Source organism: Maniola jurtina, chromosome 22 (assembly GCF_905333055.1).
Source record: "Maniola jurtina chromosome 22, ilManJurt1.1, whole genome shotgun sequence".
NCBI classification, from domain to species: Eukaryota; Metazoa; Arthropoda; class Insecta; order Lepidoptera; family Nymphalidae; genus Maniola; species Maniola jurtina.
In genome coordinates, this window is record NC_060050.1 from 7,168,789 (window position 1) to 7,191,724 (window position 22,936).

Genomic DNA, 22,936 nt, shown 5'->3' on the forward strand with positions numbered 1-22,936 from the left:
AATACGAATATTTTTCAGTCACACAAATACACAACTGTATCTTAGTGTTACTTTTTAGTAAATCACAAAAAAATTAAGATAAAAAATTAAATCAATCATATAAGTTACCTACATACGGATTTATAAAAAATCTTATCTGATTAGATAAGTCACATAAAAAGAGAAAGAAAATCGAGACTGAACTGATCGAGACTGACTGAATCGAGAATTTTCATCAAAAATCGATAAGTACCTATTCATTTTAATGGAAATCTGTAAAATATTTCTTTCATAAGCATGAGCCTCAAGGCACAGTATGGGAGAATAGAATCGAAACATTCTTTCTGAAATGTTACAAACTAAACTGAACATTATTTTCACAATTTGTGTGGATTTGTGAATATTTTTGTTTCACACAAAATAAGTACCTATCTTCTGGAGATAAAGTTCAGTTTACTTTGTAGCATTGAAAAACACCTTGCTTTGTTTCGCTTTTGCCACAATGTGCCTAGAGCCTAAAAAAAGATCATCACAAGAAGACAATGATACCTATATCCAGCATTTTTAAATATAATATTGTAAGTAGAATCATAACTCTGATAAAAATAAATTACAACAATATTATAGTAACACAAACAGTCAAATATTGCTTTTGTACCTAAACATGCATCCAGAATATAATACCATGTTACGATGATACTATATCTATGTAAAAAAGAAGTAGATACTTATATACGCGTCTAAAGTGAAGAAGTGACGTCAAATTACTGAAGAGCACTATCTCTTCTACTCTCGTGCGTTTTGTATTTTCTGTCTTACTTATCAGGGAGCACGGATTTATACGCTATGTAACTATGAATGTGACTTATCTATTACCTACATAATATCATTGCCATATTATGTCACACACATCGTAGGGCCGCATATTTTAATATTATAACCTGTGTTCACACTATTAAAAATGTGATAAAACCATGAAGCAACGCGAAAACCAAGTTTTATAACATGTTATAATATAGTCTGGACGCACCGATAGAAATCATAGATAAATAAACGAGCATATGAAGAATATAAACCGCTCACCTATAGACTGGTGTAATATAACATTCTATACATTGACCATTGTGTTACATCAGTCTGAACAGAGCATTTCAAACAATGCGCCCTTATGAGTTTATTTCATAAACCAACAATTTTAGGTCGCTCCGCGCACAACTTCTGATGGTCGATTGCGGAAAACCCGCACCAATCATTAGTACGATTTCAATTGTGATTGGCTGAATTTATGGTATTCTTGTTGCAACAATGCATTGTAACGAATAGAAACCGAGCGTCAAATAAATCAGAGTTGATTGCAATTGTGACATTGTAGCTGTCATTCTACCGCAATCGAGTCGCTGATATTCGTAGCGCGCTTGCAGAACGGCAAATTCTTGTATTGCATGTTAGTGGTACATTGCATCAGTCTACACTCTAGACGCGCAACATTAGAAATATCTGCAACTGTAAATTCTTTTTATCTCCTAAAAGAACGCAAACACTATTAGAATACCTAAATACAGCATCTCTCAACGTTTGATCATTCCGTACCTACCAGGAAATGATAGATCACAGAGCATAAGCCTGGATGGAGTAGCGGCCACCTACACTCATAGCTCGTCGAAGGAAGAACTCTCGCGTTCGTCGAACGGTCTCGCGCGTTCTCCCCAGCGGTCCCATCGCTCCGAGCTGAGCAAAGACTCCGTATCTTCGTCTTGCGTGGGTAGAGGATAGATGATGCCGTCGCCGCAGCTATATTTCAAGTGGTTTTTCAAATTAGGTAATCTTAACATTGTCTCAGCAAGCTACATTGTACGCAATCTTTGTAAGCTTCAAATCATAGGTTTTATATAACGTAGATGAACGCGATGAATGTATCAATAAATGATACTTTTATAGATTTGGGGCGCCTTCAAATTTGCTGCAAAGTGCCACGCGGAGACCTTGTAAATCCACGGAACAGAAAAAAAATTCTGTTCCGTGTTGTAAATCGAATACCATACAACCATATAAAAAAAAAACGCGCGACTGCAGCGCTACACCCGCGTTGCGGCCGTGCGTCAGTTCATCGATCCAAATTATATTGATTTACAAAGCAGCGCAACTGCATCGCTGCCTCCGCCTGGCACTTTGCGGCGAAGGCGTTCTTTTTATGTGTCAATGTGGCTAGTTCTGTTACTACCACTAAACTGAACTCAAATGATTTTCTTAATGTATTGTTATCCCTTTCATATATAAAGGATAGCTTTAAGGTAGAGTTATAATACGTAATGTGCGCCAGACGGGATGGGAAAATTTCTTAAACTCCAATAGTAGTTCAAGAAATTTTCTTGTTGCGTCCTGCACTTGTTAGGTATGTAATAGCCCTAAAACCTGTAGTTTAGTTACGATCGTACACAACAGAATTAGCCACAATATCAGGGTGTACACTAATGGTCGATTTACATTCTAGCGAATCGAAGGCAATTTCTAAAAAAATCGAAAGTGCTTGTTGAGGACGGAGATAGAGGTCAAATTGCTACATAAAATTTTCGAAATTCCTTTCAATTCGCTAATGTTAATCATGCATAAGAGCGGAAGCCTCACAAGGCTTTACTTTGCGGGGCAAGTGTGGACGCGCCATCTACGCTTCCTCGATCGAGGGGGTGCGCGTATAACTCAGTCAAGGCGCGTCCACGCTGGCCTGCAACGGAAAACAAAGATCGCGAAACTGCCGAACTTAGTGTAAACCCTGCTTTGTATGATTCGTGTACGTTCAAAATGATACTAACTTAAACTGTGCTTTAATCAGTTGACAAAATTCTTCTACTACACAGGTGGTGACACAAGTTTTTTTTACTAATTTTGGCTAATTACTGCAAATCAGACAAAACTGCTACTAAGGACAAATATCTCACTAGGACACTGGTGGTGGCGCAACCAGGTCCTATTAAACTCTGTTCACTAACATAGTGTCACTACTACTGTTTTTTTTTTTTTTTTTTAGACTGTTTGTTATAAATGGTTTCTATTCTAAGAATAAAATGGAATACATATAGTATTCCATTTTATTCTTATGATGCAGGTGTGCGGTTTGTTCACTAACATTGTGTATGTTAATGAAAAGACTTTACATTATGTACAACTCTATGAAGGGTACCACACCTGGTGTGGTACTTTCCATAGAAACTGTATACATTTTGTTGGTAGCGCGAGCTGGCTGCGTCAACACTGGTCTCCTAGTGAGATACATAAGGCACTGACGTAGATTCCACCATTAAAAATTTGCGATATCGAAATCATATCGTGCTGCTGGTATACAATAACGATGAAGTAGTGATTTGTATAAGTAGTAAAATATTAATATTTTATTAATATTGTTAATTACAATTCTACTTTCTACTAATGATTTTTAGCCACAACTAAAAAACAGGCTTTTTTTTCTTTATCAATCTACTTACCTATAAGAACTTTATTTGTTGCTATAAAATGCATACTTACTTAATAGTATATGTAATGGTAATCAGGTTTTACTGCGAGCGATCTACTTAAGTATTTTCTACTAAATGTTATGAAGCTACTCTATTACAGTGCAGGCAAATAGTAAATAAAATATTATTAATATCAACAAAGGTAACTATTTTCAGTTAGATTTACAAGTTAAAACAAAGTAAAAATCTTCATCATGTAGGTACCTTTGCTGCGTATTTTAAAACAAAACGCGCCACGATATATTAAATTACTTGTATTTGTTTCATACATTTACTATGAACTAGAGCAAGTTAGCAATGGTTAAGGTATTCAAAATATGCTATATAATATATCAGATATAAAATAGCCACGCCTCTTTTTCTAAAGAATCTGCGGAGCTTTGTATATTCAAGTTCGTCTTGTGTCGTGGCAATGATAAAAAAGTTATTTATAAATACGCATGGACTATGATATGCATAAAATGTATGAAAGCACTCACGGAAATAACCAGCACAAATTTTCTTGCCCTTTACTGAGCCCAAGAACATTTGGGAGGTTTTATATTTTAGCAAATATGTCATATATACTACCTATATCATATATACTTTAAAGTATGGCTCGCAGGGTTATAAAATTTTTCTGATAGCTATAATGTAAAACTACTTTGCGCTCACTATGAGATGCTAGTTCTCAGGTCTCAACTGTAATAAGACTAGAAACGTACTTATAAAACGCCACGCAACCCAACGCGTTTTTCTCTCGAGTCAAATCAGTTTAGAGACATTTTCCTTTATGGTTTTTTGACGTGACAACGTCTTATAATTCGATAGAGCCGGCTGCACGCACGAAAAAACATGACTCATGCGGCGTTACCTCGCTGATCGCTCTGAGGCGTTCCATGTAAGGCTTGAAGTGCAAGCGAGAGCGCGGAACGAGTGACAAAGAAGCACAATCGGCCTTTGTTGTCACGTTCAACTTTCGTCAGTATTTAGTAGCAGTGTAACTTATCAAGTTAAATGATGCGCACAACGGCGTAAATATACTATAATCATTTGTCACTTTAGTAGTATCAACAAGCAAACGTGATTACCTACTGATTTTATATAGTAAATAGCTCCAAAACTTAAAATTCCGAGGCTTTAGCGTAAGAGCGTACACACTTATCCGAATCCGTGAAAATATAGATATAAAAACTCGGATCGAATTCAATCCAATCTCTGATCCAAATCCAAGCTAGGTATTAAATAGACATCTTTGACATATCTACGTACTTTGTCCGGATTGAATCCGAGGCACATCCGAGATATTCTCACGGATAACGGAGATATCGGATGATGGAAGTCGGATGTTGTGCGTAAGCTCCCATGTAACATGTTCTATGACTACTTCGGAACGTATTTCCACGGATTAGAATCGGATGGCTGCGTAACCGCCCTCAGGCATAAATCTGTAATTAATATGGACGGAACAAGGACAGAAATGTTTTCTGCCCTTTTCCGTCCATAACCATCTCACGTCTGCCATTGGACAAATTTACGCACAGTTTAACTTGAAAAGTTCCATTAGGGCCTCAGGGCCTATCAAATCGTAGTGTTTGTTTAACAAAGACAAGGGTCTTTGTTAAACAAACACTACGATTTGATTTGACTTGTCGCAAGCGTCCAGTTGAATGGCGTTTTGTATGCAGGTTTGTTATCGGCCAAATACTATGCATTTGCTAAACAAAATTAGCATGTAAAAGGACACAGGTCTAAATCTTATGTTAAAAAAAAAACAAATCTCAACCGAGTACGACAAAAGAAGTGAATGACGTTACTGAAAAAAATTTTGGTTCTCGGATGTTTGCCAATGAATGAAAAGCATGTTTCTTCGTTTGTATGGTTTTATTTAAATATACTGTTGTAAAAATATTGTGAATAGAAGAATTAATTAATTAAGTATATTATGAAATATGAATTTTCCTTATACTATTTGCGGGACGGTCCGACCCCTTCTGGGGCAAAGTCTCCATCTCTCACTCTCGTGTGCCATCTCCACGCTAAAATAGTAAAAAGCTCATTCGAAATTGTACTTTATTCTTATTATGCTTAAAGTATTAATTAGAGTAAATTTGGAAAAGAAAATATAATCTCAGGGTGCTTCCGTAACTGTCAAAATAAGTACTTTGTGTGCATTGAAATTGAAACGACTGATGTCCGATGTGTCACTGTCACGTACCTAACACAAACTAGTAACTACTATATATTATTATATAATGCGTACAAAATGCGAACTCAGTCGCCATTTTAACTGTATGTGTCAACTGTCATGTCAAAAGTACGATTTTAATCCTTATTTCAAAGATGAACCGTATTTTAGACATGACAGTTGACACATAGAGTTAAAATGGCGAGCGAGTTCTCATTTGGTACGGACTATAAAATATAGTCATAGCATGCAGCGAACTACGAATAGGGACTAGGTAGGTACCTACTTTAAAAAGTGCTTTTGTATCATCACTAACTGTACCGTTGGTACAAAATGCATCTCTTACTAAGATCCAGCAAGAAACCCGGTGGTTGCTGAGAAAGAAATAGGTAATATGTATGGGTTATTATTTATCTCTGTTGCGCGCAAACTAATTTTATTTTCTCGCTCCCCTAGAAAAACTCAGCATGGGCGATGTAAAAATATACGTGACAATGACTGAAGTTCTTCGTTTCGTGCGCGTGCTTTTGTGCTATGAAGTTTCTTATTCAATTGTATGCAAATCTCTAAACTCAACAAGTCTATGGATAGTGCAACATCCTGAAGAGATAGGTACTCTTAGGTGTTATAAGTTTGACGTATGTCTCTGTGAATCTGTCTGTGGCTTCGTAGCTCCTAAACGAATGAACCAATTTTAATTTAGTTTTTTTTGTTTGAAAGTTTATTCGAGTGTTCTTAGCTATAATCGAAGAAAATCGGTTCAGCCGTTTGAAAGTTATCAGCTCTTTTTTAGTTTTCTTATAGAGGTTTTGTGTCGGGGGTTTTTAAATTTTAAGTTATAAAACTGTCAGTTCAGTTTAGATTTGTGTACAATCAAACTTATACCAATGTCATAAAAAGTGTTAATAAATTAAGAGAAGCACCATAAGATTTAGAAGATGAAAGGAAAATAGAAGAGTGAGAGAGAATGAGAAAAAGCATGGAAAAATAGTTGGTCGATTAATTTTGTGGCGACAACTTTTGCTCTTAATCGGCTGCTAGTACCAGAAAGCAAAGCTAATCCTAAAAAAGTTTCTTATTTACTTGCAAAGTAAACTTAGGCATAAAGCATTTACTAAATACTCTTAAATACTTATGAAAAGCGTGGGGCATAGATAAAAATACTTGTTAAATACTTGTCATAATGTGAAGTACGATTACATATTTTTTTAAAGCCTCCAAAATATGCAATGCTTAAGCTTAATATTGCGGCTCTATGACTAGTCATACTTAATTCTAATTTTAAATAATATTAACATCAGTTTTTTTTATCAAAAGTATGTTTGTAAAATACCTAGTGTGTAATTTATTTAAGGAACTGTTAATTGTTAGCTTAAATTAAATTCATTCACTCTGATATAAGTAAATTCTTAAATAAAAGAAAAATAAAATATCAATACAAACTTAACAGATGTTTTACGATGTTGCCAATTTGGTAGTACATAATCTCTAAACAGAAAGATCTGAATGTAGTGCTATCCCTTCCCGCAGGGGGATTATGAAAGGGACAGCATTACACTTGGACGTGCCAGTTTAGTTCAGTTTACAGATTTTGTACAATAAGTGTATTCGTAGCGCGCTTCAAACAGACACAGTTCGGTTCTCATTTGAATACTAACCAATCAAACTCAATGATATTTTCTAGACACCTAGAAATTAATGTGTTTGTGGTTTTCCAGATTTCTGTAAAAAAAATAGTTTTAAAGTCACATGGTCCTAAAGATTTACATACAAATCTCTAAACTCGTGTAAATCTATACATTTTTACGTAAATCTGGTAAACCACAAACACTGATGTTTTTTTCTAGAACATGTGTACAAAATTTCATTGAGTTAGATTGGTTAATATTCAAATGAGAACGAAACTACGGTCGTATGGAGAGTGCGCTAGTGAAACTCTTAACGAGCTAGAATATTGTAGCAGCCAACTAAGAGCAAAAGATCACTGTGCTTATACATCACACAGACCGCAGATATAAAGAAAGCAAAACTTCGTATCCATTTGCGTGCTAATTTGTGTGTGCTGAAGTCAGGTTGACTATGTGTTGATGGGCGTAGCCAGGTCTCCTAACTTAACTCAAATAACATTGAAAACTAAATTAAAAATAATTAATTGATTGTACATATCGGAAATCAAGATTACTTTTAGATTATTTGACGATACAATCACACCATCAAGTTACATCGCTATTTTTAAGTGTGTGTAAAAAACTATAAAAGTTTTGCTATCCTCGTTATAAACAACTGATACTAAGAAAGTGGAAGCAACTCATAAATCAAGAAAAGAAAAATCAGCAGCTGTTCTATACGCTTTGTCAGAGTGATGTATGTAATGCATAAATTTTTAAAACTCACTCGCCATAATTGTCCTATCCTAGTATCAAATGTCGCGGTCGTGTCAAAAGTACCGTTTGCCCTTAGATTGAGGACTGAAATCGTACTTTGACAATACAGTTGACACATAGAGCAAAAATGGCGAGTGAGTTCTCAAAATGTACGCACTAATTGGCATTTTTAGGGTTCCGTACCTCAAAAGGAAAAACGGAACCCTTATAGGATCACTTCGTTGTCTGTCTGTCTGTCAAGAAACCTATAGGGTACTTCCCGTTGATCTAGAATCATGAAATTTGGCAGGTAGGTTGGTCTTATTCTTATAGCACAAGTACAGGCATAAATCTGAAAACCGCGAATTTGTGGTTACATCATTAAAAAAAAATTAAAATGTGTTTAAATTTTCAAAGTCAGATAACTATACCAAGTGGGGGTATCATATGAAAGGGATTTGCATGTACATTCTAAAACAGATTTTTATTTATTTTTATGCATAATAGTTTTTGATTTATCGTGCAAAATGTCAAAAAAAATACCCGAGTACGGAACCCTCGGTGCGAGAGTCCAACTCGCACTTGGCCGGTTTTTTGTATGGAACATCTGATTGGGACTTTAATATTTTCGACGTTTTAAGGGTTGATTTCATAGTAAAAGTTATTTATAACGATGGCCGCCTTTTAGATAAGAAGAACCCCTTTTCCGCTTTGCTTGGTATAAGTAAACTATTATTTTACTCCATCGCGACACATCTTAGAAATTAGGTATATTACTGGCTATGCCCACGTGTCTGTGTTAAAATATAAAGATACAAAAAATAAAAGAACCAAAAATTAACAACAAAACAAGTTTATTGTGCACAAATACAAACTTACAAAATACAAACAGAATTCATTCTAACTTCATCAGTCTTGTGTGTTGTATAATAGCTCCAAAAATAAATGCGTTTACAAGCAATATGTATATATCCATAGATCAAAGATAAAAATTCAATATAAATTCATTATTAATATTGTATTTAGAAAAATGTGATCCTCCCTCCCTACACATACTTGAGGTATACCAGAGAAATAGATGTCAAACGAGAATTAAAGTTTCGGATTTTTAATTTAACTCTCTCTTTTGTCAGACTTGGGCGCGTTTCTTCTCAGACTTGGGCGCGTTTGGAACCCTCGTAGCTTTAGTTTTAAGTTACGTAATTAATTATCACCACACTATATCGTACAAATTTAACAATTTCTACCATCAAAAAGAGTACAAATTGTACCTACTTTGAATAAATGATTTTGACTTTGACTTTGAACTAACAGATTTATTATTTTTAGATTCATAACATTCTTATTATGGGTACAACACAATGGCCATGTAATTAATCGTTAAAGAATAATAAACTAAAGTTCTAAATTATTGAAGTTTTGTACCATAAGTGATACTTACATCGATTTTACTCAATTCCATGATACAAAATATGGTACGCCTTATTTACTAACTAATTTTCAAATTTTACTGAGACAAATATATTCGAAATTATTACTCAACAAACACAAATATTTTAACTTTAAGTAACTTACTGAATAATATAAAAAATATTTTAAGTAGGTTTACTGGACGTATGAATACCTAAGTAGGTATATTATAAAAAAGCTTTGTTTGGCACGTGATGGCAAGCTGAATCTATTTGGTCATTTAACGTTCGATTTATCTATTTGAATTTACTAAAATACTATTCGTCGATTACTAAAAAACTTGATATTAACATCTGCAATAATTAATATATTTGAGAAATGAAAAACGATTTTGTCTATCTAATATTTTTTACGCACCAATTCAATGTAAGATCTTTCAATTTGACTAACCTAATATTATTGTCATATTTCTATTCATTAATACTATATAAAGATTATATAAAGGTATAAAAGTACTATATAAAGGTGCGCATTTATAGGTTGAGGAATCCTCCTAATTTTATAAATGTGAAAGTGTGGATGTTTGGATGTTTGTTACTCAATCACGAAAAACGGCTGAACGGATTTGGATGGACATGCATGTAGCCTTTGACATGGAAAAGAACATAGGTTACCTTTTATCCCAGAAAATTTAAGAGTTCCTACGGGATTTTTAGAAAACCTCTATCCACGCGAACGAAGTCGCGGGCACCAGCTAGTTATTCTGTATAAATAACGTATTGCTAAAACGTGGATAGCTAACGAGTATTTTTGAAAAATCGATAAAAATAAAAGTATTCCTAAAATCCGTAAAATACATTCACAGGAAATGAAATGCAGTGCAGCAGAGTACGCGAATTTATTATTGATAAGATTAATTATTGAAGAATATTTTTAGTTCATAAAACGGAACGTCAGTACCTAATTATAATTTAAATTCGACAAAAAAAAAAAACAAAACTCCTTGATATTCGGAGAGATAGTATCATTTGAACATTACAAATAGCTTTGAGAAAAAATAGACTGAATATATTAATTGCCAAATAACACACAATGGACTTCTTCAATGTCTGACTATTTTAAAATATATAGTGAAAGGAAGTTCAGAAATACCTTGACGTTCTCTTCCAAATTGTGGGTGCGGTATCGGTTTGTATTGAAAGCTTATCAAGCGCTTATTATGTATCAATGAGCGGTAAAAATGGTCTAGCTTCTGGTGGAGCTATGGTGAATCTCAAACCTCCCGATTTTTTTTTAAACTGCGACCCAATTTACAGTAAACTAAATATCAGTAAGATACAATAAGTAAAAAAAAAAACAGATGAAGGCAACGCGCTATCGTTTCGGTAACTAAGAATACCGATTATCAGACAAATCCCGATGAAGATTGAAAACATACCGATAGTGGAAACACGGTATCGTTTCGGTAACTGAGAATACCGACTATCAGAAAAATCCCGATGAAGATTGAAAATTACCCGATGTAAGAAATGCTATTCTTTCAAGAATTAAAAATACCGATTCAAAAAGTATTTAGCAGAGGTACGTCAATTTACTTAACTGGTGAATTGAACGCGCTATTTCGTTTCGGTAACTGAGGATACCGATTCCGAGCTGCTAGCACTACAATTATCAGAAAAATCCGAAACTACGGTTCGCCTAGAGTATTTCTCGGATAGACGTCAAGGTATGTGTTTGGAGGGCTCTAGCGGCAGCGGCGCGGGCGAGTCGCCGGGCTCTGACCTGGCGCGCGTGGTGCCCATGGCGTCGTAGCCGTGGTCGGGCGGCGCGCTGAACGGCTGCAGCTGGTGCTCGCGCCGCACGGGGAACTCGCACCCGTCCCCCGCGCTACGGACACCACCATACGGCGTTACCATCACAATATAGGCAGTTCAATCCACGCCGACGCGTCCCACTCCTTGCTCCTATCCGTCACCATGCATGTGTGTTATGTATAGTGCAAGTAGCCATCAGCGTCGTGGGCATACTCGATGATAAATTAAACATAATTTTTAACCCCCAACCCAAAAGAGGATGTTATAAGTTTGACGTGTGTATCTGTGTATCTGTCTGTGGCATCGTAGCTCCTCAACTAATGAACCGATTTTAAATTTTTTTTTTTTTGTTTGAAAGATTGCTTGATCGAGAGTGTTCTTGGCTATATTCCAAGAAAGTGGGTGTTATAAATTTTTAATTTACACTTGTAATCACGGTAAATAGGAGGACGCGTCCTCGTGGATTGAACTATCACCTGACTGAACCGCACGGCAGCTAATATCAAAAGATTAGACAACGCAGGAAATTTAGAGCACAAGACGTGTGTGGCAAACACACTTGCACCCACTTTCTCGTAGTTCGATAGAACGGCAATGAGACACGATCGGACTAACGGAGTTAGATCCTGTGTAGGGTTTTACGTGTTCTGCTAGTGGGGAGTGGTGTGGAATAAAATCAATTAATTTAGTTAAAAAAAGCAAAGATTTTTTAAAACTCTTGGTAGGCAAAGCTCAATGCATTTGTATTTCAAAAAGTGAAGATAAATTCGCACGCATCACATCGTGTCGTACACGTGTATGACATGATGCGCGTAGGGCACAGACTGCATAGATAAGTACTGGTGGACGCAGTGTTTACGCACCATTAGCAAATACCTATATGAGCATGGTTCAAAATATGGTGGTCTGTTACAAGTCTATGAAAGTCATAAAAGTTAAAAAGTCTAAGGACTATACTTGCTAAGTCATGACAATTCAGACTAGATTAGAGACATTGTTGCTGGCTTAGGTGACCTAGTTATAATACTAGCAGTAATAGGGAATTATAACTTATTACGCTATAAGTTTCTATTAAATATATAAATTAAAAAAATCAAAAAAAAAAAGAAGAAGCAAGATTGTTTTGTCTTGCGAATTTTTTATTTTACCGGATGACGACCTGCTTATTATAGTTACTTTTTAGAGATTTTTAAAAATTATTTTATTCCGCACCACTTTGTTTTATTTATCACTAAGGAAGCTGTTAAAAACATAAATAATAATAATAATCAAATAAATATAAGTGATAGAGGATATAATGAAATATATTAAGAGTGAGTAATAGTTATTTCCGCTTAATACAAATTACGTTATTGTTTGCTGATAGCATGAATCATGACTGTGTTGCTATGAACTAATGATAAAAACCTATTCATAGGAAATGACAACAAGACACTCCTTTACACCAGAACTATGATTAGATTAGTATTGAAACTATCTTTAGCACACCAGAAATATCATCAGCTGAATATAAAGGTAAAAATACTTTTACGTATCTACAAGACAACTGATTAGTTAGTACTTATACTAGAAATCCATTCATTGATTGCAGAAACACTTTTTAGGATACTGAAATACAGTACCCGATAGAAAATATTGTACATCGAACTTTAGAGAGAGATAATGATTTCATAGAGCATTGTCTCTATCGTTGAGACCGACCAAACGTCTATATGAGTGATAGAGACGACGCTCTACGAGGCAGAAATCTCTTTCTAAAATTCGATTTGCAATATTTACTGCCGGCACCTGTATAATATTAATACGATTATTAGAATGCCAAAACACAAGCAGAAATTAATAATTAGTTAAAAATACAAAAACACTCATTTAATTAATTTCAATTGTTCACAATCCAAAAATGCAATATCACCACCCACTACATGGAACCGTTTTTTTTTTTCGTTTCAAGGCGTTTCAAAGATGGTCAAGAAAGAAAAGACGCTACGATTTTGTCGTACTATCGACTAAAATAGTGTGTTGTAATTTATATAATACGATGTACTAACGCATTCAACCTTCACCCGTCAGCTAACCAAATGAAAAGTGTTTTTATCAATCAAGATAAATTAACGAACATACTGCGAATGGGATGCCTAATGAAATTTAAAAAAGTAAGTGAAAAAGTTTTTTTTTAAACTATGTGATAATGATATCATTTTATAAACATACTATAACGTATTCGATAATCAAACGAATTCAATACCAGTTGAGAGCTGCAAGAGGCATAGCGAACAAGAAAAAATAATGTTGTCTAAAGAAAATCAGTTAAAGGTCAGGTCAGGCTTTAAAGTTTACCAAACTGTGGAATATAAAACCTTGGTTAACAGATGGGTAAAGTTCGACCTTATGCGGTATCTTAGATCAATGGTTATTCAGCTTCCACATTGTATCAGAGATTATGAATATGAATGAGTGAAACACAATGAATGGATGAGAACATATTTAAATTGCAAATGCAATGGTGCCTTCGAATTATACAATCATAGCAGGCAAAACACGTGACTGACATAGGCGTTTGAAATGCCCACTAAAACCATAAACATATAATGGTCGATTATTGCCACCACGTAAAAAAAATATTAAATATGGTTTAACTTTACACACCCTATCTTCAAACTTGGCTCAGCCACATAACAAAAATTTGTAAAAAAAAAAAAATATTTTCGGTCTAGGTAGTGGGCGGAAACTTTTAAACCACCACTTTTAATACAAAATACCAGTTCCAATTTCATTTAATTCAGACATATCCAGAGTTAGTATTGCGAGCACATCCTCAAAACCTAGAATTAAAACTACAAAAACGAATTGGTTAGGATATGTCATTCACTTCTTTTCTCATACATTTGGTCATGCTCATGTACCACACATATGTCTATGTACACGCACACAGCCTCATTTGACACACATGCGTGTAATTTACATGCGTTAATTTATTTTTCCTATTAATTTGCTATACCAATAGTGGTTGGTACCTATATAGGTACAGTAGCACACAAATTTAGCATTTCAAATTCTAAAACGTTTAAAAATTCCTAAAGTTAACCTAGGGCGTGAGAAATAAATAAAAAATTAATATGTAAAAATATAACACAAACTTGTCATAAATAAAATACACAGTATATTATAATACCCACTATTACGTCCATAGATTATGAAATTAGGTATGTAATAAGTATGTCAATATGAAACAAGCAAGGTTGTATTTATGAGTAAAATATTGTCGAAAAACGGCCGACGATTTGATGAAATGGTCGAACGAATGGTTTTTTCAATTCCAAATCTTTAAAGTAGCACCAAACTATATATCAGTATATTTCTATATAGCAATATAAATTATAATAGAAACCCGAAAATCTAGACTTTTTAAGATTTCACGATTTCTGAACGTAACCAATCAGTTTTCGATTATATGAAAATAGTTTTTTATAGAACATGCAGAATCGCTAATAATAATCCTGATCAATCTGAACATCTTATTTGTAGATTTCGTATGGGTTGTCTATAAAAATCGATTTTAAGGTCCAAAGGAACTTCGACAACAATAAGTCTGGATTATCGAGTTTTTACTATCAATAATATAAAAATTATTAATACTTCTCAAGAGCCATTACACACGGTCGACTTAGACGCTCGGCAACTCAGTTGACGGCGACCATTAGAATCTACAAAATTTATGCTACTCGTAGCTTCAGTTTTAAGTTTAAGTTTAAGTTTTTATTATCATCACTATATCATCTTACAAATCTAACAATTCTGACTATCGAAAAGTGTACAATAGTACCTTTGAACAAATTATTTTGAGTTTTGAGTTTTTTTTTGAGTTATGGAAGTCGCCGTGTGTATACGCATGAAGTTGCCGCGACTCCGTGCGCATACATGTGAAGAGTTCCTAATAAATTACAGATTCTAACGGTCACCGCCGACCGAGTAGCCGGACGACTAGTTGACCGTGAGTAATGGGTCTAACGATATAATAATACACATATAAGATATATAAGAAGTGATAAGTAATAGTTTACCTTGTGAACACAGGCACTACCCAGAGGTTGGGGCTGGCGCCGAATACTTCCTTGAAATTATTGTAGGCACCCATGGAAAACCCGTTCTTATCTGCGCCGCCACGGAACATAGGCGCTCGGAACGCTTCTGAAAACGTTAAACAAACACTTTAAAACAATTGAAAAATGAATATATAGGCCATACAAAATGAGTTCTCAGGCCCCATTTTAATTCTTATGTGTCAACTGTCAAAAGTACGGTTCACCTTTAAAATAAGGACTAAAATCAGTCAACCAGTATTAGACACTGCAGTATTGTGCTGCCTGTATGCATGATCCCTATGATTCATTACAAGTCGTTCATCCACTTAGTGGAGAATTATTACTTCAAAAATAATGCCAGGAATACTAATCTCTTTCTGAATTTTTTGTTTCATTAGTTACATCCATGCAAGGTGTCATTTTTCGTTTAAAGACCTGCATTTTCTTTTTTTTGAAGAATATTAGCCATGCTAATCATGACTAATACTCCCCTTTCCCCTCCAATTAAGCGTAAAGCTTGTGCCAGGAGTGGGTACGACAACAGTGCAACAGGAGGGGTTTGAACCGCCATCCTTTCGGAAATCAGTCGGCTCACCAACCGATCAGCTATCGAGGCTAATATGGGCCTTTGAAGGTAGTTTCAATAACTGCAAAGTGTCGCTACTAGATGGTATTAACAGTCGCTTTAGTACTGAATGAATATACATTTATCTCCAGCACTGGCAGCAAGTGAACCTTTACTTAGTGGTAAGGCGCTCTGGGCGCGGTTCCCAGGAAGAAGCAGGTCGATCCTGCTGGTTCCGCAAGTTTTGATATGTATTTAAAATTGTTTAGAAATTTCATTGGAGTGTAGGTAAAACACTATCATAAAAATTATAAATACCAATATTATTACTTCTATCTATGGAGCGGGCTATGTTGGCTATCTCTCTGAGGAAGGCCTATGTCCAGCAGTGGACACAAACCGGTTGATTGATTGATTGATTGATGGATTACTTCTACCAGTACAGTTAAGTACCATCAACGAATATCTAAGATACATTATATACTAGTATGTCAACATATCTACACCAAAGTATAAGACCCTAAAATAACCAGTCTACGCGCCCGGTAAAGTGCCTGCAATTACCATTGATCATGGCTTTAAGCATATTGTTTATAATCTGACCGGAAGGGCTGCCCGCCCGGCGGTACATTAGCAGCGCATCTGAAATACAAACTCGCATTATAGCTGTTGAATCTACTCAAAATAGCCAAAAGTTTTTTTTAAATGCCGATACAAGTTAGCTCTTGACGACAATCTCAACTGGTGGTAGGTGATGATGCATTCTAAGATGGAAGCGGGCTATGGCAGTTTTTATTAAACCCATACCGCCACAGCCAGTTTAAATTTTTACAATTTCTTTCGATTCACAAACTATTAAACATCGTAAGAACCGGGGCGGGAGTGGTTCGGCGCGGGCCGGGATTTCTTTGAATAGTTACATAGTACTTAGTAGTACTGCCAAAGTTACAATCACAATTCGACTGTCGCATCGTAGTTAATAGCTGAACTTATGTAACGCTTGCCAAAACTATACATTTCAAAACGTCTCGGCCTGCTTCTAAAATGATCGCAAAATAAGGAGTTCAACCTGAACACGAGGCGAATGACTGCAGTGCACAAAATTGTTTATGTACAATGATAAAACCCGAGATAGATATCGTTATCTATCTAGGACTGGTGTATTTATCTGTAGTCTACATATAATGCGCTATGTTGCGACTTCAAATTGGACTTCTTGTTTTGTCACTATACCCCAGCTCATGTACTATGATGATGCTTTACAAACTGGATACAACATACTAGCAGACTTCTAACCGGTAATGGATCCCGAAAGGCATTGAAAATGTTAATCAAGCCAAATTAAATAAATCTCATACCATAAAAATGGTTATTGCAGTCACTTCACATTCATTAAAAGCTTACCGAGCACTTAATATTTCATTAAACGCTTCCCTATTGACGCATTATATGGGAGTGGAATTAAAATTATACCCAAATACTAGTAATCAATTATAGTTAGCAAGTTATAGTGAACAGTCACGAGAGAATATTTAAAGCGAAAAGGCGCACTGCGCAAAGCCGTTGTATTGCGGTCCAGCCTTTAGTATTAACTTACCTAAGGTTGTTCTGTTGTGCGCGACAAGGTAACAATGGTAGCCGAAGAGCGAGCCGAGCGAGATCGCGAACATGAGCGCCACGAAAAACGCGAACACTATGTGGTAGCGCCCGGCGCTGCCCGAGATGCCGAATTCTCCCTGTGTAACAAATTATTCTTTAAGAGCAGACTTAAGAGGGCACTCTAGTCCCATAATCTGAATAATAGGTATTTGAAGAAACTATAGCCGTCGCGCTGCGCTACACTTATTATCAGTAGTAAGCTCGACATCAGCAGTCATTTGTCCACAGTGTTTAAATTTTGGGTAAATAAGATGATATCTGAAAAATTAAATGGTTTTTTATTTTAGCATTCCCACTGCGACAGCAAGAATTCAAACAATGTGGATGTTTTCCAAAAAAAAAAAAAAACAGATTTTTTTACTAAAAAATAAAAAGTAATGACGTGAGTTATACTGTACTTTGAACTAAGGGAAGCTAATTAATCTAGTCCGGTTATTAAAGGTGACCTAGTGAACCTAACTAAGTATTTACTATCGTAATATTATGGCTTGAGAGCTGGTGTTAGATTTCGAGGAGGTACTTGATTCATAACTGAAAGTTTGTACTTTGCGTAAAGCCACACCTGTTTAGTATAATGCAAAGTAGGCTAATGTTTTGTGAATTGTAGTTAAACCAGCTAGATATTACTTTTTTTTTTTAAAGAATATTAGCCATGTTAAATGACTAATATTCCCCTTTCCTCTTCAACTAAGCGTCAGGCTTGTGCTAGGAGTAGGTACGACAATAGTGCAACGGGCGGGGTTTGAACCGTCGACCTTTCCGGTTTTCAGTCCACTCCTTTACCGGTTGAGCTATTGAGGCTCTTACATGACTTATTCATGTTCATTTTTATTTGCCAAAAACATGTAGGTACATTTTAGTTTTACATACCGTTATACACGTGACCCTGGTAGAGTGTGGCAAAAATATATAAAAAAAATTACAAGTTCGAAAAACATTTTCAATAATTTATTGTTGAACATAAAAGACATTTTGACGGTTTTTTTGAAAAAAATAACTGTAATACGCCAGGCTCCTATTGATTCCCGAAAGATTATTTGAATAAAGTTCAAAATTGTTTGATGTTTCACTAGCAAAGATTTCAGTATTCTATAAAGTTTTATTACTGTACAGGCTTGCGCGTGGTATATTTGATATTGTCAAAGTCAAATTATTATTTATTCATAAATTGGGTACCATTGTACAATATTTGATGGTCAATTGTTGAATTTGAAAGTAACGTTAATAGAATCAAATTGAAAACTTTAAACATTTATCAAGTAACTCCTCCAAAATTAAGCCCAATATGAATAATGATGTCTAAGCTAAATAAACGGCGGATGTGAGTCATAAGAATTAAATTAATAACTTTGAACATTTATCAAGTTACTCCTCAAAAATTCCCACAAGCTCTATGACCAATAATGATAGAAAAATGATGTGTAAGCTAAATCGTTAGTAGGAAGAGTTACGTTGATTATGTCCATGCATAGTTTAGAATATGTGCGGGTGTCATTCACGCGATCGCAGTGGGCATGCTGGTATGCCTGATACATCTGTAAGGATACCATCAAAGTTTTATCGAAATATGTCTAGCATTTGCCAATTAGCTACTAGGAGAAGGACAATCAAAATTGGCTCTTTTCCTTTGGTATGAAGATATATTTGTTGTTAGTAAGCAATTTACCGGACTAAGGGCTCTTTCACAATACTTGCAGTACATCGTATCGTAAAATTCTACGGTAAAATTCGTGGGAATTTCGTTGGAAAAACGCTGTTTTTGCAATGCGACATCGCACCTCTAATATTGTGGAAGGGCCATAACAACATTCTAGCCCAATAGGTCAAAGTTAGAACTTGAGACTCTGATTCTTTCGCAATAAATTAGTATTAGTTAAACAACAGTTAGTTTGTTAGGCAACAAAATACTCACACACAGATTTTAGCAAATAAATTCAATTATTTAATTATTAAATTATTTGCTATAAAAAGACTCAGGTACTGTAGCATAATATGTAAGTACATAAAATGAAACATGCAAAAAAGTAAAAACACAAACAACCCAGACAAAAAAGTAAAAATAAATAGCTACCTTCCAAAACCTGATGAAGTAAGGCAGACACGTGGACATGATGAAGAGACAGTAGAGCAGCGCGTAGCCCAGGAAGAGCATAAAGAACTTGTAGTTGTGGAAGCAGACACAGTTGTTGACCCAGGGGCAGTGGTGGTCCATTTTAAGTACGCAGCGCGCGCAGATGCTGCAGTGATGCGCGCGGTCGGGTTTCACCAGCACACAGCGGTTGCAGTAGCGCACTGAGCCGGACATTGTCCTGGAAACGGACATCTACACTACAACAGCATACTAACGGCTGTATTCACAATCATTAGTGTGAGCTCTCACAGTGCGCTCGAACGCATAGCATTCCACCAATCAGATCATTGTAAATTGACGTGACACAGTCATCTGATTGGTGGAACCTACCCTGTGCGTTCGAGCGCACTGCGAGACATAGTAACATTTGTAAATACGGGTGGTAAGACCTTTGGAGGCTTGGGGAGCCTTCATTGAGTAAGGCCATTTGTGAAGCTATTGTGTTTTCTTTTTTTTTAGGAGTCATGAGTATTTTCTTCTTTAATTTTACATAAGCGATCCTTAGGTGGGTCATAGGAGCTTCCAACTATAAACTGTTTCTTACCTATTTACTGAAAATATTTCGACCTGATTTGGCATTTGACGCAAAGGTGGGGGCGAACCACCCTCTTCGCGCTACTCTGGTCGAAATTTATAGAGCGCGCTTTGACTTTGCTTAGACTTAATATTAAATAACCACCTTTTCACACCTTTATGTATATCAACATAAAGGTGTAAAGGTGGTTATTTAATATTTACTATTTATGCAAAACTTTCAAGGCACAGCGTTTTTTACTTATGCCCCGTATTACTTTTAAATATGCCCCATCCGCTGTTTGGCTCATCTTGCCACTGCTGTACTCAACAAAGTACTTATGTTGGTTCAGTAAGTTGTGCAATTTTCTGACAGCATCTGCAGTTCAGAAGTATTGAAGGCTAGAGGTTCAAAAATATAGTGGATACCCAGCCTAAAACTTATAAAAGAATAATATACCTAGTAACTATGGAGAGATCTTTTGCAAAGTTCTCTAAAATTGTCCTTTGAGCATCCTCAGTTTCTGCACTAAGCAACTTTTCCAACTCTGCTTCTGGTAGTTTGTACTGTAAAAGAAATACTTTTTTATAATTAAACTAGATCATGCCCACAACTTCATCTGTGATATATGTTATTAGAAATCCCAAGAAACCTCTTCAATTTTTTAGGATAAAAAAGCAGCCTATATCCACTATCCATGTACTGAATATAAGCTGTCTCTGTACTATATGTCCATCCCCAGATTGCAAACTAACACTGTATAGTTACTTTTGTCAAAATCACTACTGGGTAGGCAATAAAGCCTCAATAGCTCAACGGTTATAGGAGTGGACTAAAATCCGAAAGGTCAGCGGTTCAAACGCCACCCGTTGCACTACTGTCGTACCCACTCCTAGCACAAGCTTTACGCTTAGTTGGAGGGGAAAGGGGAATGTTAGTCATAATTCAAATGGCTAATATTTTTTATAAAAAAATAAAAAAAAATAAAAGCTAGCAGGCAGACAGACAGACAGACAGACAAACATACACAGTATGGATTCAAAATGCACCATTATAAATAGAGCTGTATTTTTATACTTCAATTCCTATTCTATTATATTAACTTCTATTAAATATTACTGGAATTTTTTATTAAAATTAATATATAAATTATACTAAGTATTTTAATATTAAGAATATCAAGAAACTGATCTGTTATGGTTTTATTTATAATGGATAGACTAAACAGCAAAACACAAACAAAGGAGTGGAAAATTAATACAAAATACTTCACTTAAACAAAGCAACAAGATATGAAGTAGTTCTAATACAATAATCAGTAATAAGTAAGAGGGTCAAGAATTTGATAGGTAGTACATCTTGTAAACTTTCTAATACAATAAATAAGGCATGCATCTAAGTCCATATTATTATGCAAGAGCCAATTCTTACTACCTTTCCTTTTCAGTCTTATTTTGATTTGTACAAGACTGAATACCATGATTACTAAAATACATCTTGTAATAATTGCTGTCTGTTGTATAGTGACTTTGAACTTCACCAATGTTGCATAGCTTAGAAAAACATAACCGAGGTTGTAAAGCCACCATCAGTTCTGGCATCTATTTGTCATTGTATAAACCAAAATCATAACAAGTTAGTACTTGATATATTTTGCAGTGACCTTAGCTTTTGATCTTTCAACATTCAGTCGTTTATATACTGACCAAGCCATTGTTACAAGAGCTGTGTAGTGGCAACTTTTTTTACAAAGTACTAGACAATGCCAGCAACTTCATCTGCATGGATTTAGGTTTTGAAATCTTAAGGGAACTCTTTGGTTTTCCAAAATAAAATGTACCCTATGTCACTCTTCAGGACTTTAACTAGGTATATCGATCACATAATCGATCCATGCTAAAAATTATGCAGATTTGTTGTTCTGATGCACATACTTTCGTGTTTGTAATATGGATAGTGACATAATAGGTTACTCAAGTGCAATGGGTTTATCAAGGAAAACTCATGGCAACTGATAAAAATTCTAACATCATAGATATTATAGTTTCATACTCATACAGGAGATTCAATCATAAGATCAGCAAGTAGGAACAAAGATGGCATAGTATAAAAGTAGGTACAGTCTTACCTTGTCTGGAATTGGTTTGATATCAGCAAAAATAGTTCGCCAATAAGACCACGCAAACATTATCAGCAATACGTGATAAAGAAACAGATATATACATTGCTGAACTGTACTCTCAATGGTACCTGAAAAAAAGAGTATTTTTTACTGCTATCAGCTTATAATTCTATTTATCCTGATGATTCAGTTACTTACAAAAGCACAACTGGTAAACGTAGGCATAGTATGACCATGTCACTATAGCCACTATTAACAGTACTGGGAGCCATTTGAAAGCCCTCCAGCACCACATGTTGCAAGTTCTGCAACACCCGCAATATCCTGGAGGCGACACTCTATTATTTTGCATCGAAGAAGCCATTTAAATGTTAATTTATTATGAAAATATCCATACTCAACTAGAACTAAGTGACCATAGACAAAAACTAAACCAAAATGACAGAGATGTCTGTCATTTTGGTTTAGTTTTTTTTTGTCGCTTGTCTCGTCTCCATATCATAATCCACAGTTATGCCACAGCTCGATTGCGTTAGAATGACGGCTATCATGCCATCATGTCACCTAACACCTCTGATTGGTTGATGCTCGCTCACTATTGGCTACAATGCATTGTTGGAA

The 22,936-nt window shown here is 35.4% G+C and overlaps 1 protein-coding gene and 1 long non-coding RNA gene across 6 annotated transcripts; one reads left to right on the forward strand and one right to left on the reverse strand.

Annotated features, from left to right (window-relative positions):
- Nucleotides 1-938: 938 nt before the first annotated feature.
- Nucleotides 939-22,765, reverse strand: LOC123876739 (palmitoyltransferase ZDHHC2-like). 5 transcript variants are annotated; one of them, XR_006798411.1, is made up of 9 exons: nucleotides 22,514-22,764; nucleotides 22,322-22,443; nucleotides 20,653-20,759; nucleotides 19,620-19,857; nucleotides 17,487-17,625; nucleotides 15,304-15,430; nucleotides 9,331-11,315; nucleotides 9,257-9,261; nucleotides 8,856-9,137 (listed from the first exon to the last, which is right to left on the reverse strand). XR_006798411.1 is itself a non-coding variant. In XM_045923076.1 (8 exons), exons 1-8 carry the CDS (start codon nucleotides 22,677-22,679, stop codon nucleotides 1,629-1,631), a joined length of 1,146 nt encoding a protein of 381 aa, XP_045779032.1. In that variant the 5' UTR covers nucleotides 22,680-22,765; the 3' UTR covers nucleotides 939-1,628. The 5 variants fall into 5 exon arrangements, 4 of the variants coding, with proteins under 4 accessions (XP_045779032.1, XP_045779034.1, XP_045779036.1 ...); XM_045923076.1 differs by lacking the exons at nucleotides 8,856-9,137; nucleotides 9,257-9,261 and adding an exon at nucleotides 939-1,770 and having other exon boundaries at nucleotides 11,211-11,315; nucleotides 22,514-22,765; XM_045923077.1 differs by lacking the exons at nucleotides 8,856-9,137; nucleotides 9,257-9,261 and adding an exon at nucleotides 5,365-5,506 and having other exon boundaries at nucleotides 11,211-11,315.
- Nucleotides 5,499-12,894, forward strand: LOC123876749. The gene is made up of 2 exons (XR_006798415.1): nucleotides 5,499-5,627; nucleotides 12,801-12,894. It is a non-coding gene; the product is annotated as an uncharacterized LOC123876749 (long non-coding RNA).
- Nucleotides 22,766-22,936: the final 171 nt, after the last annotated feature.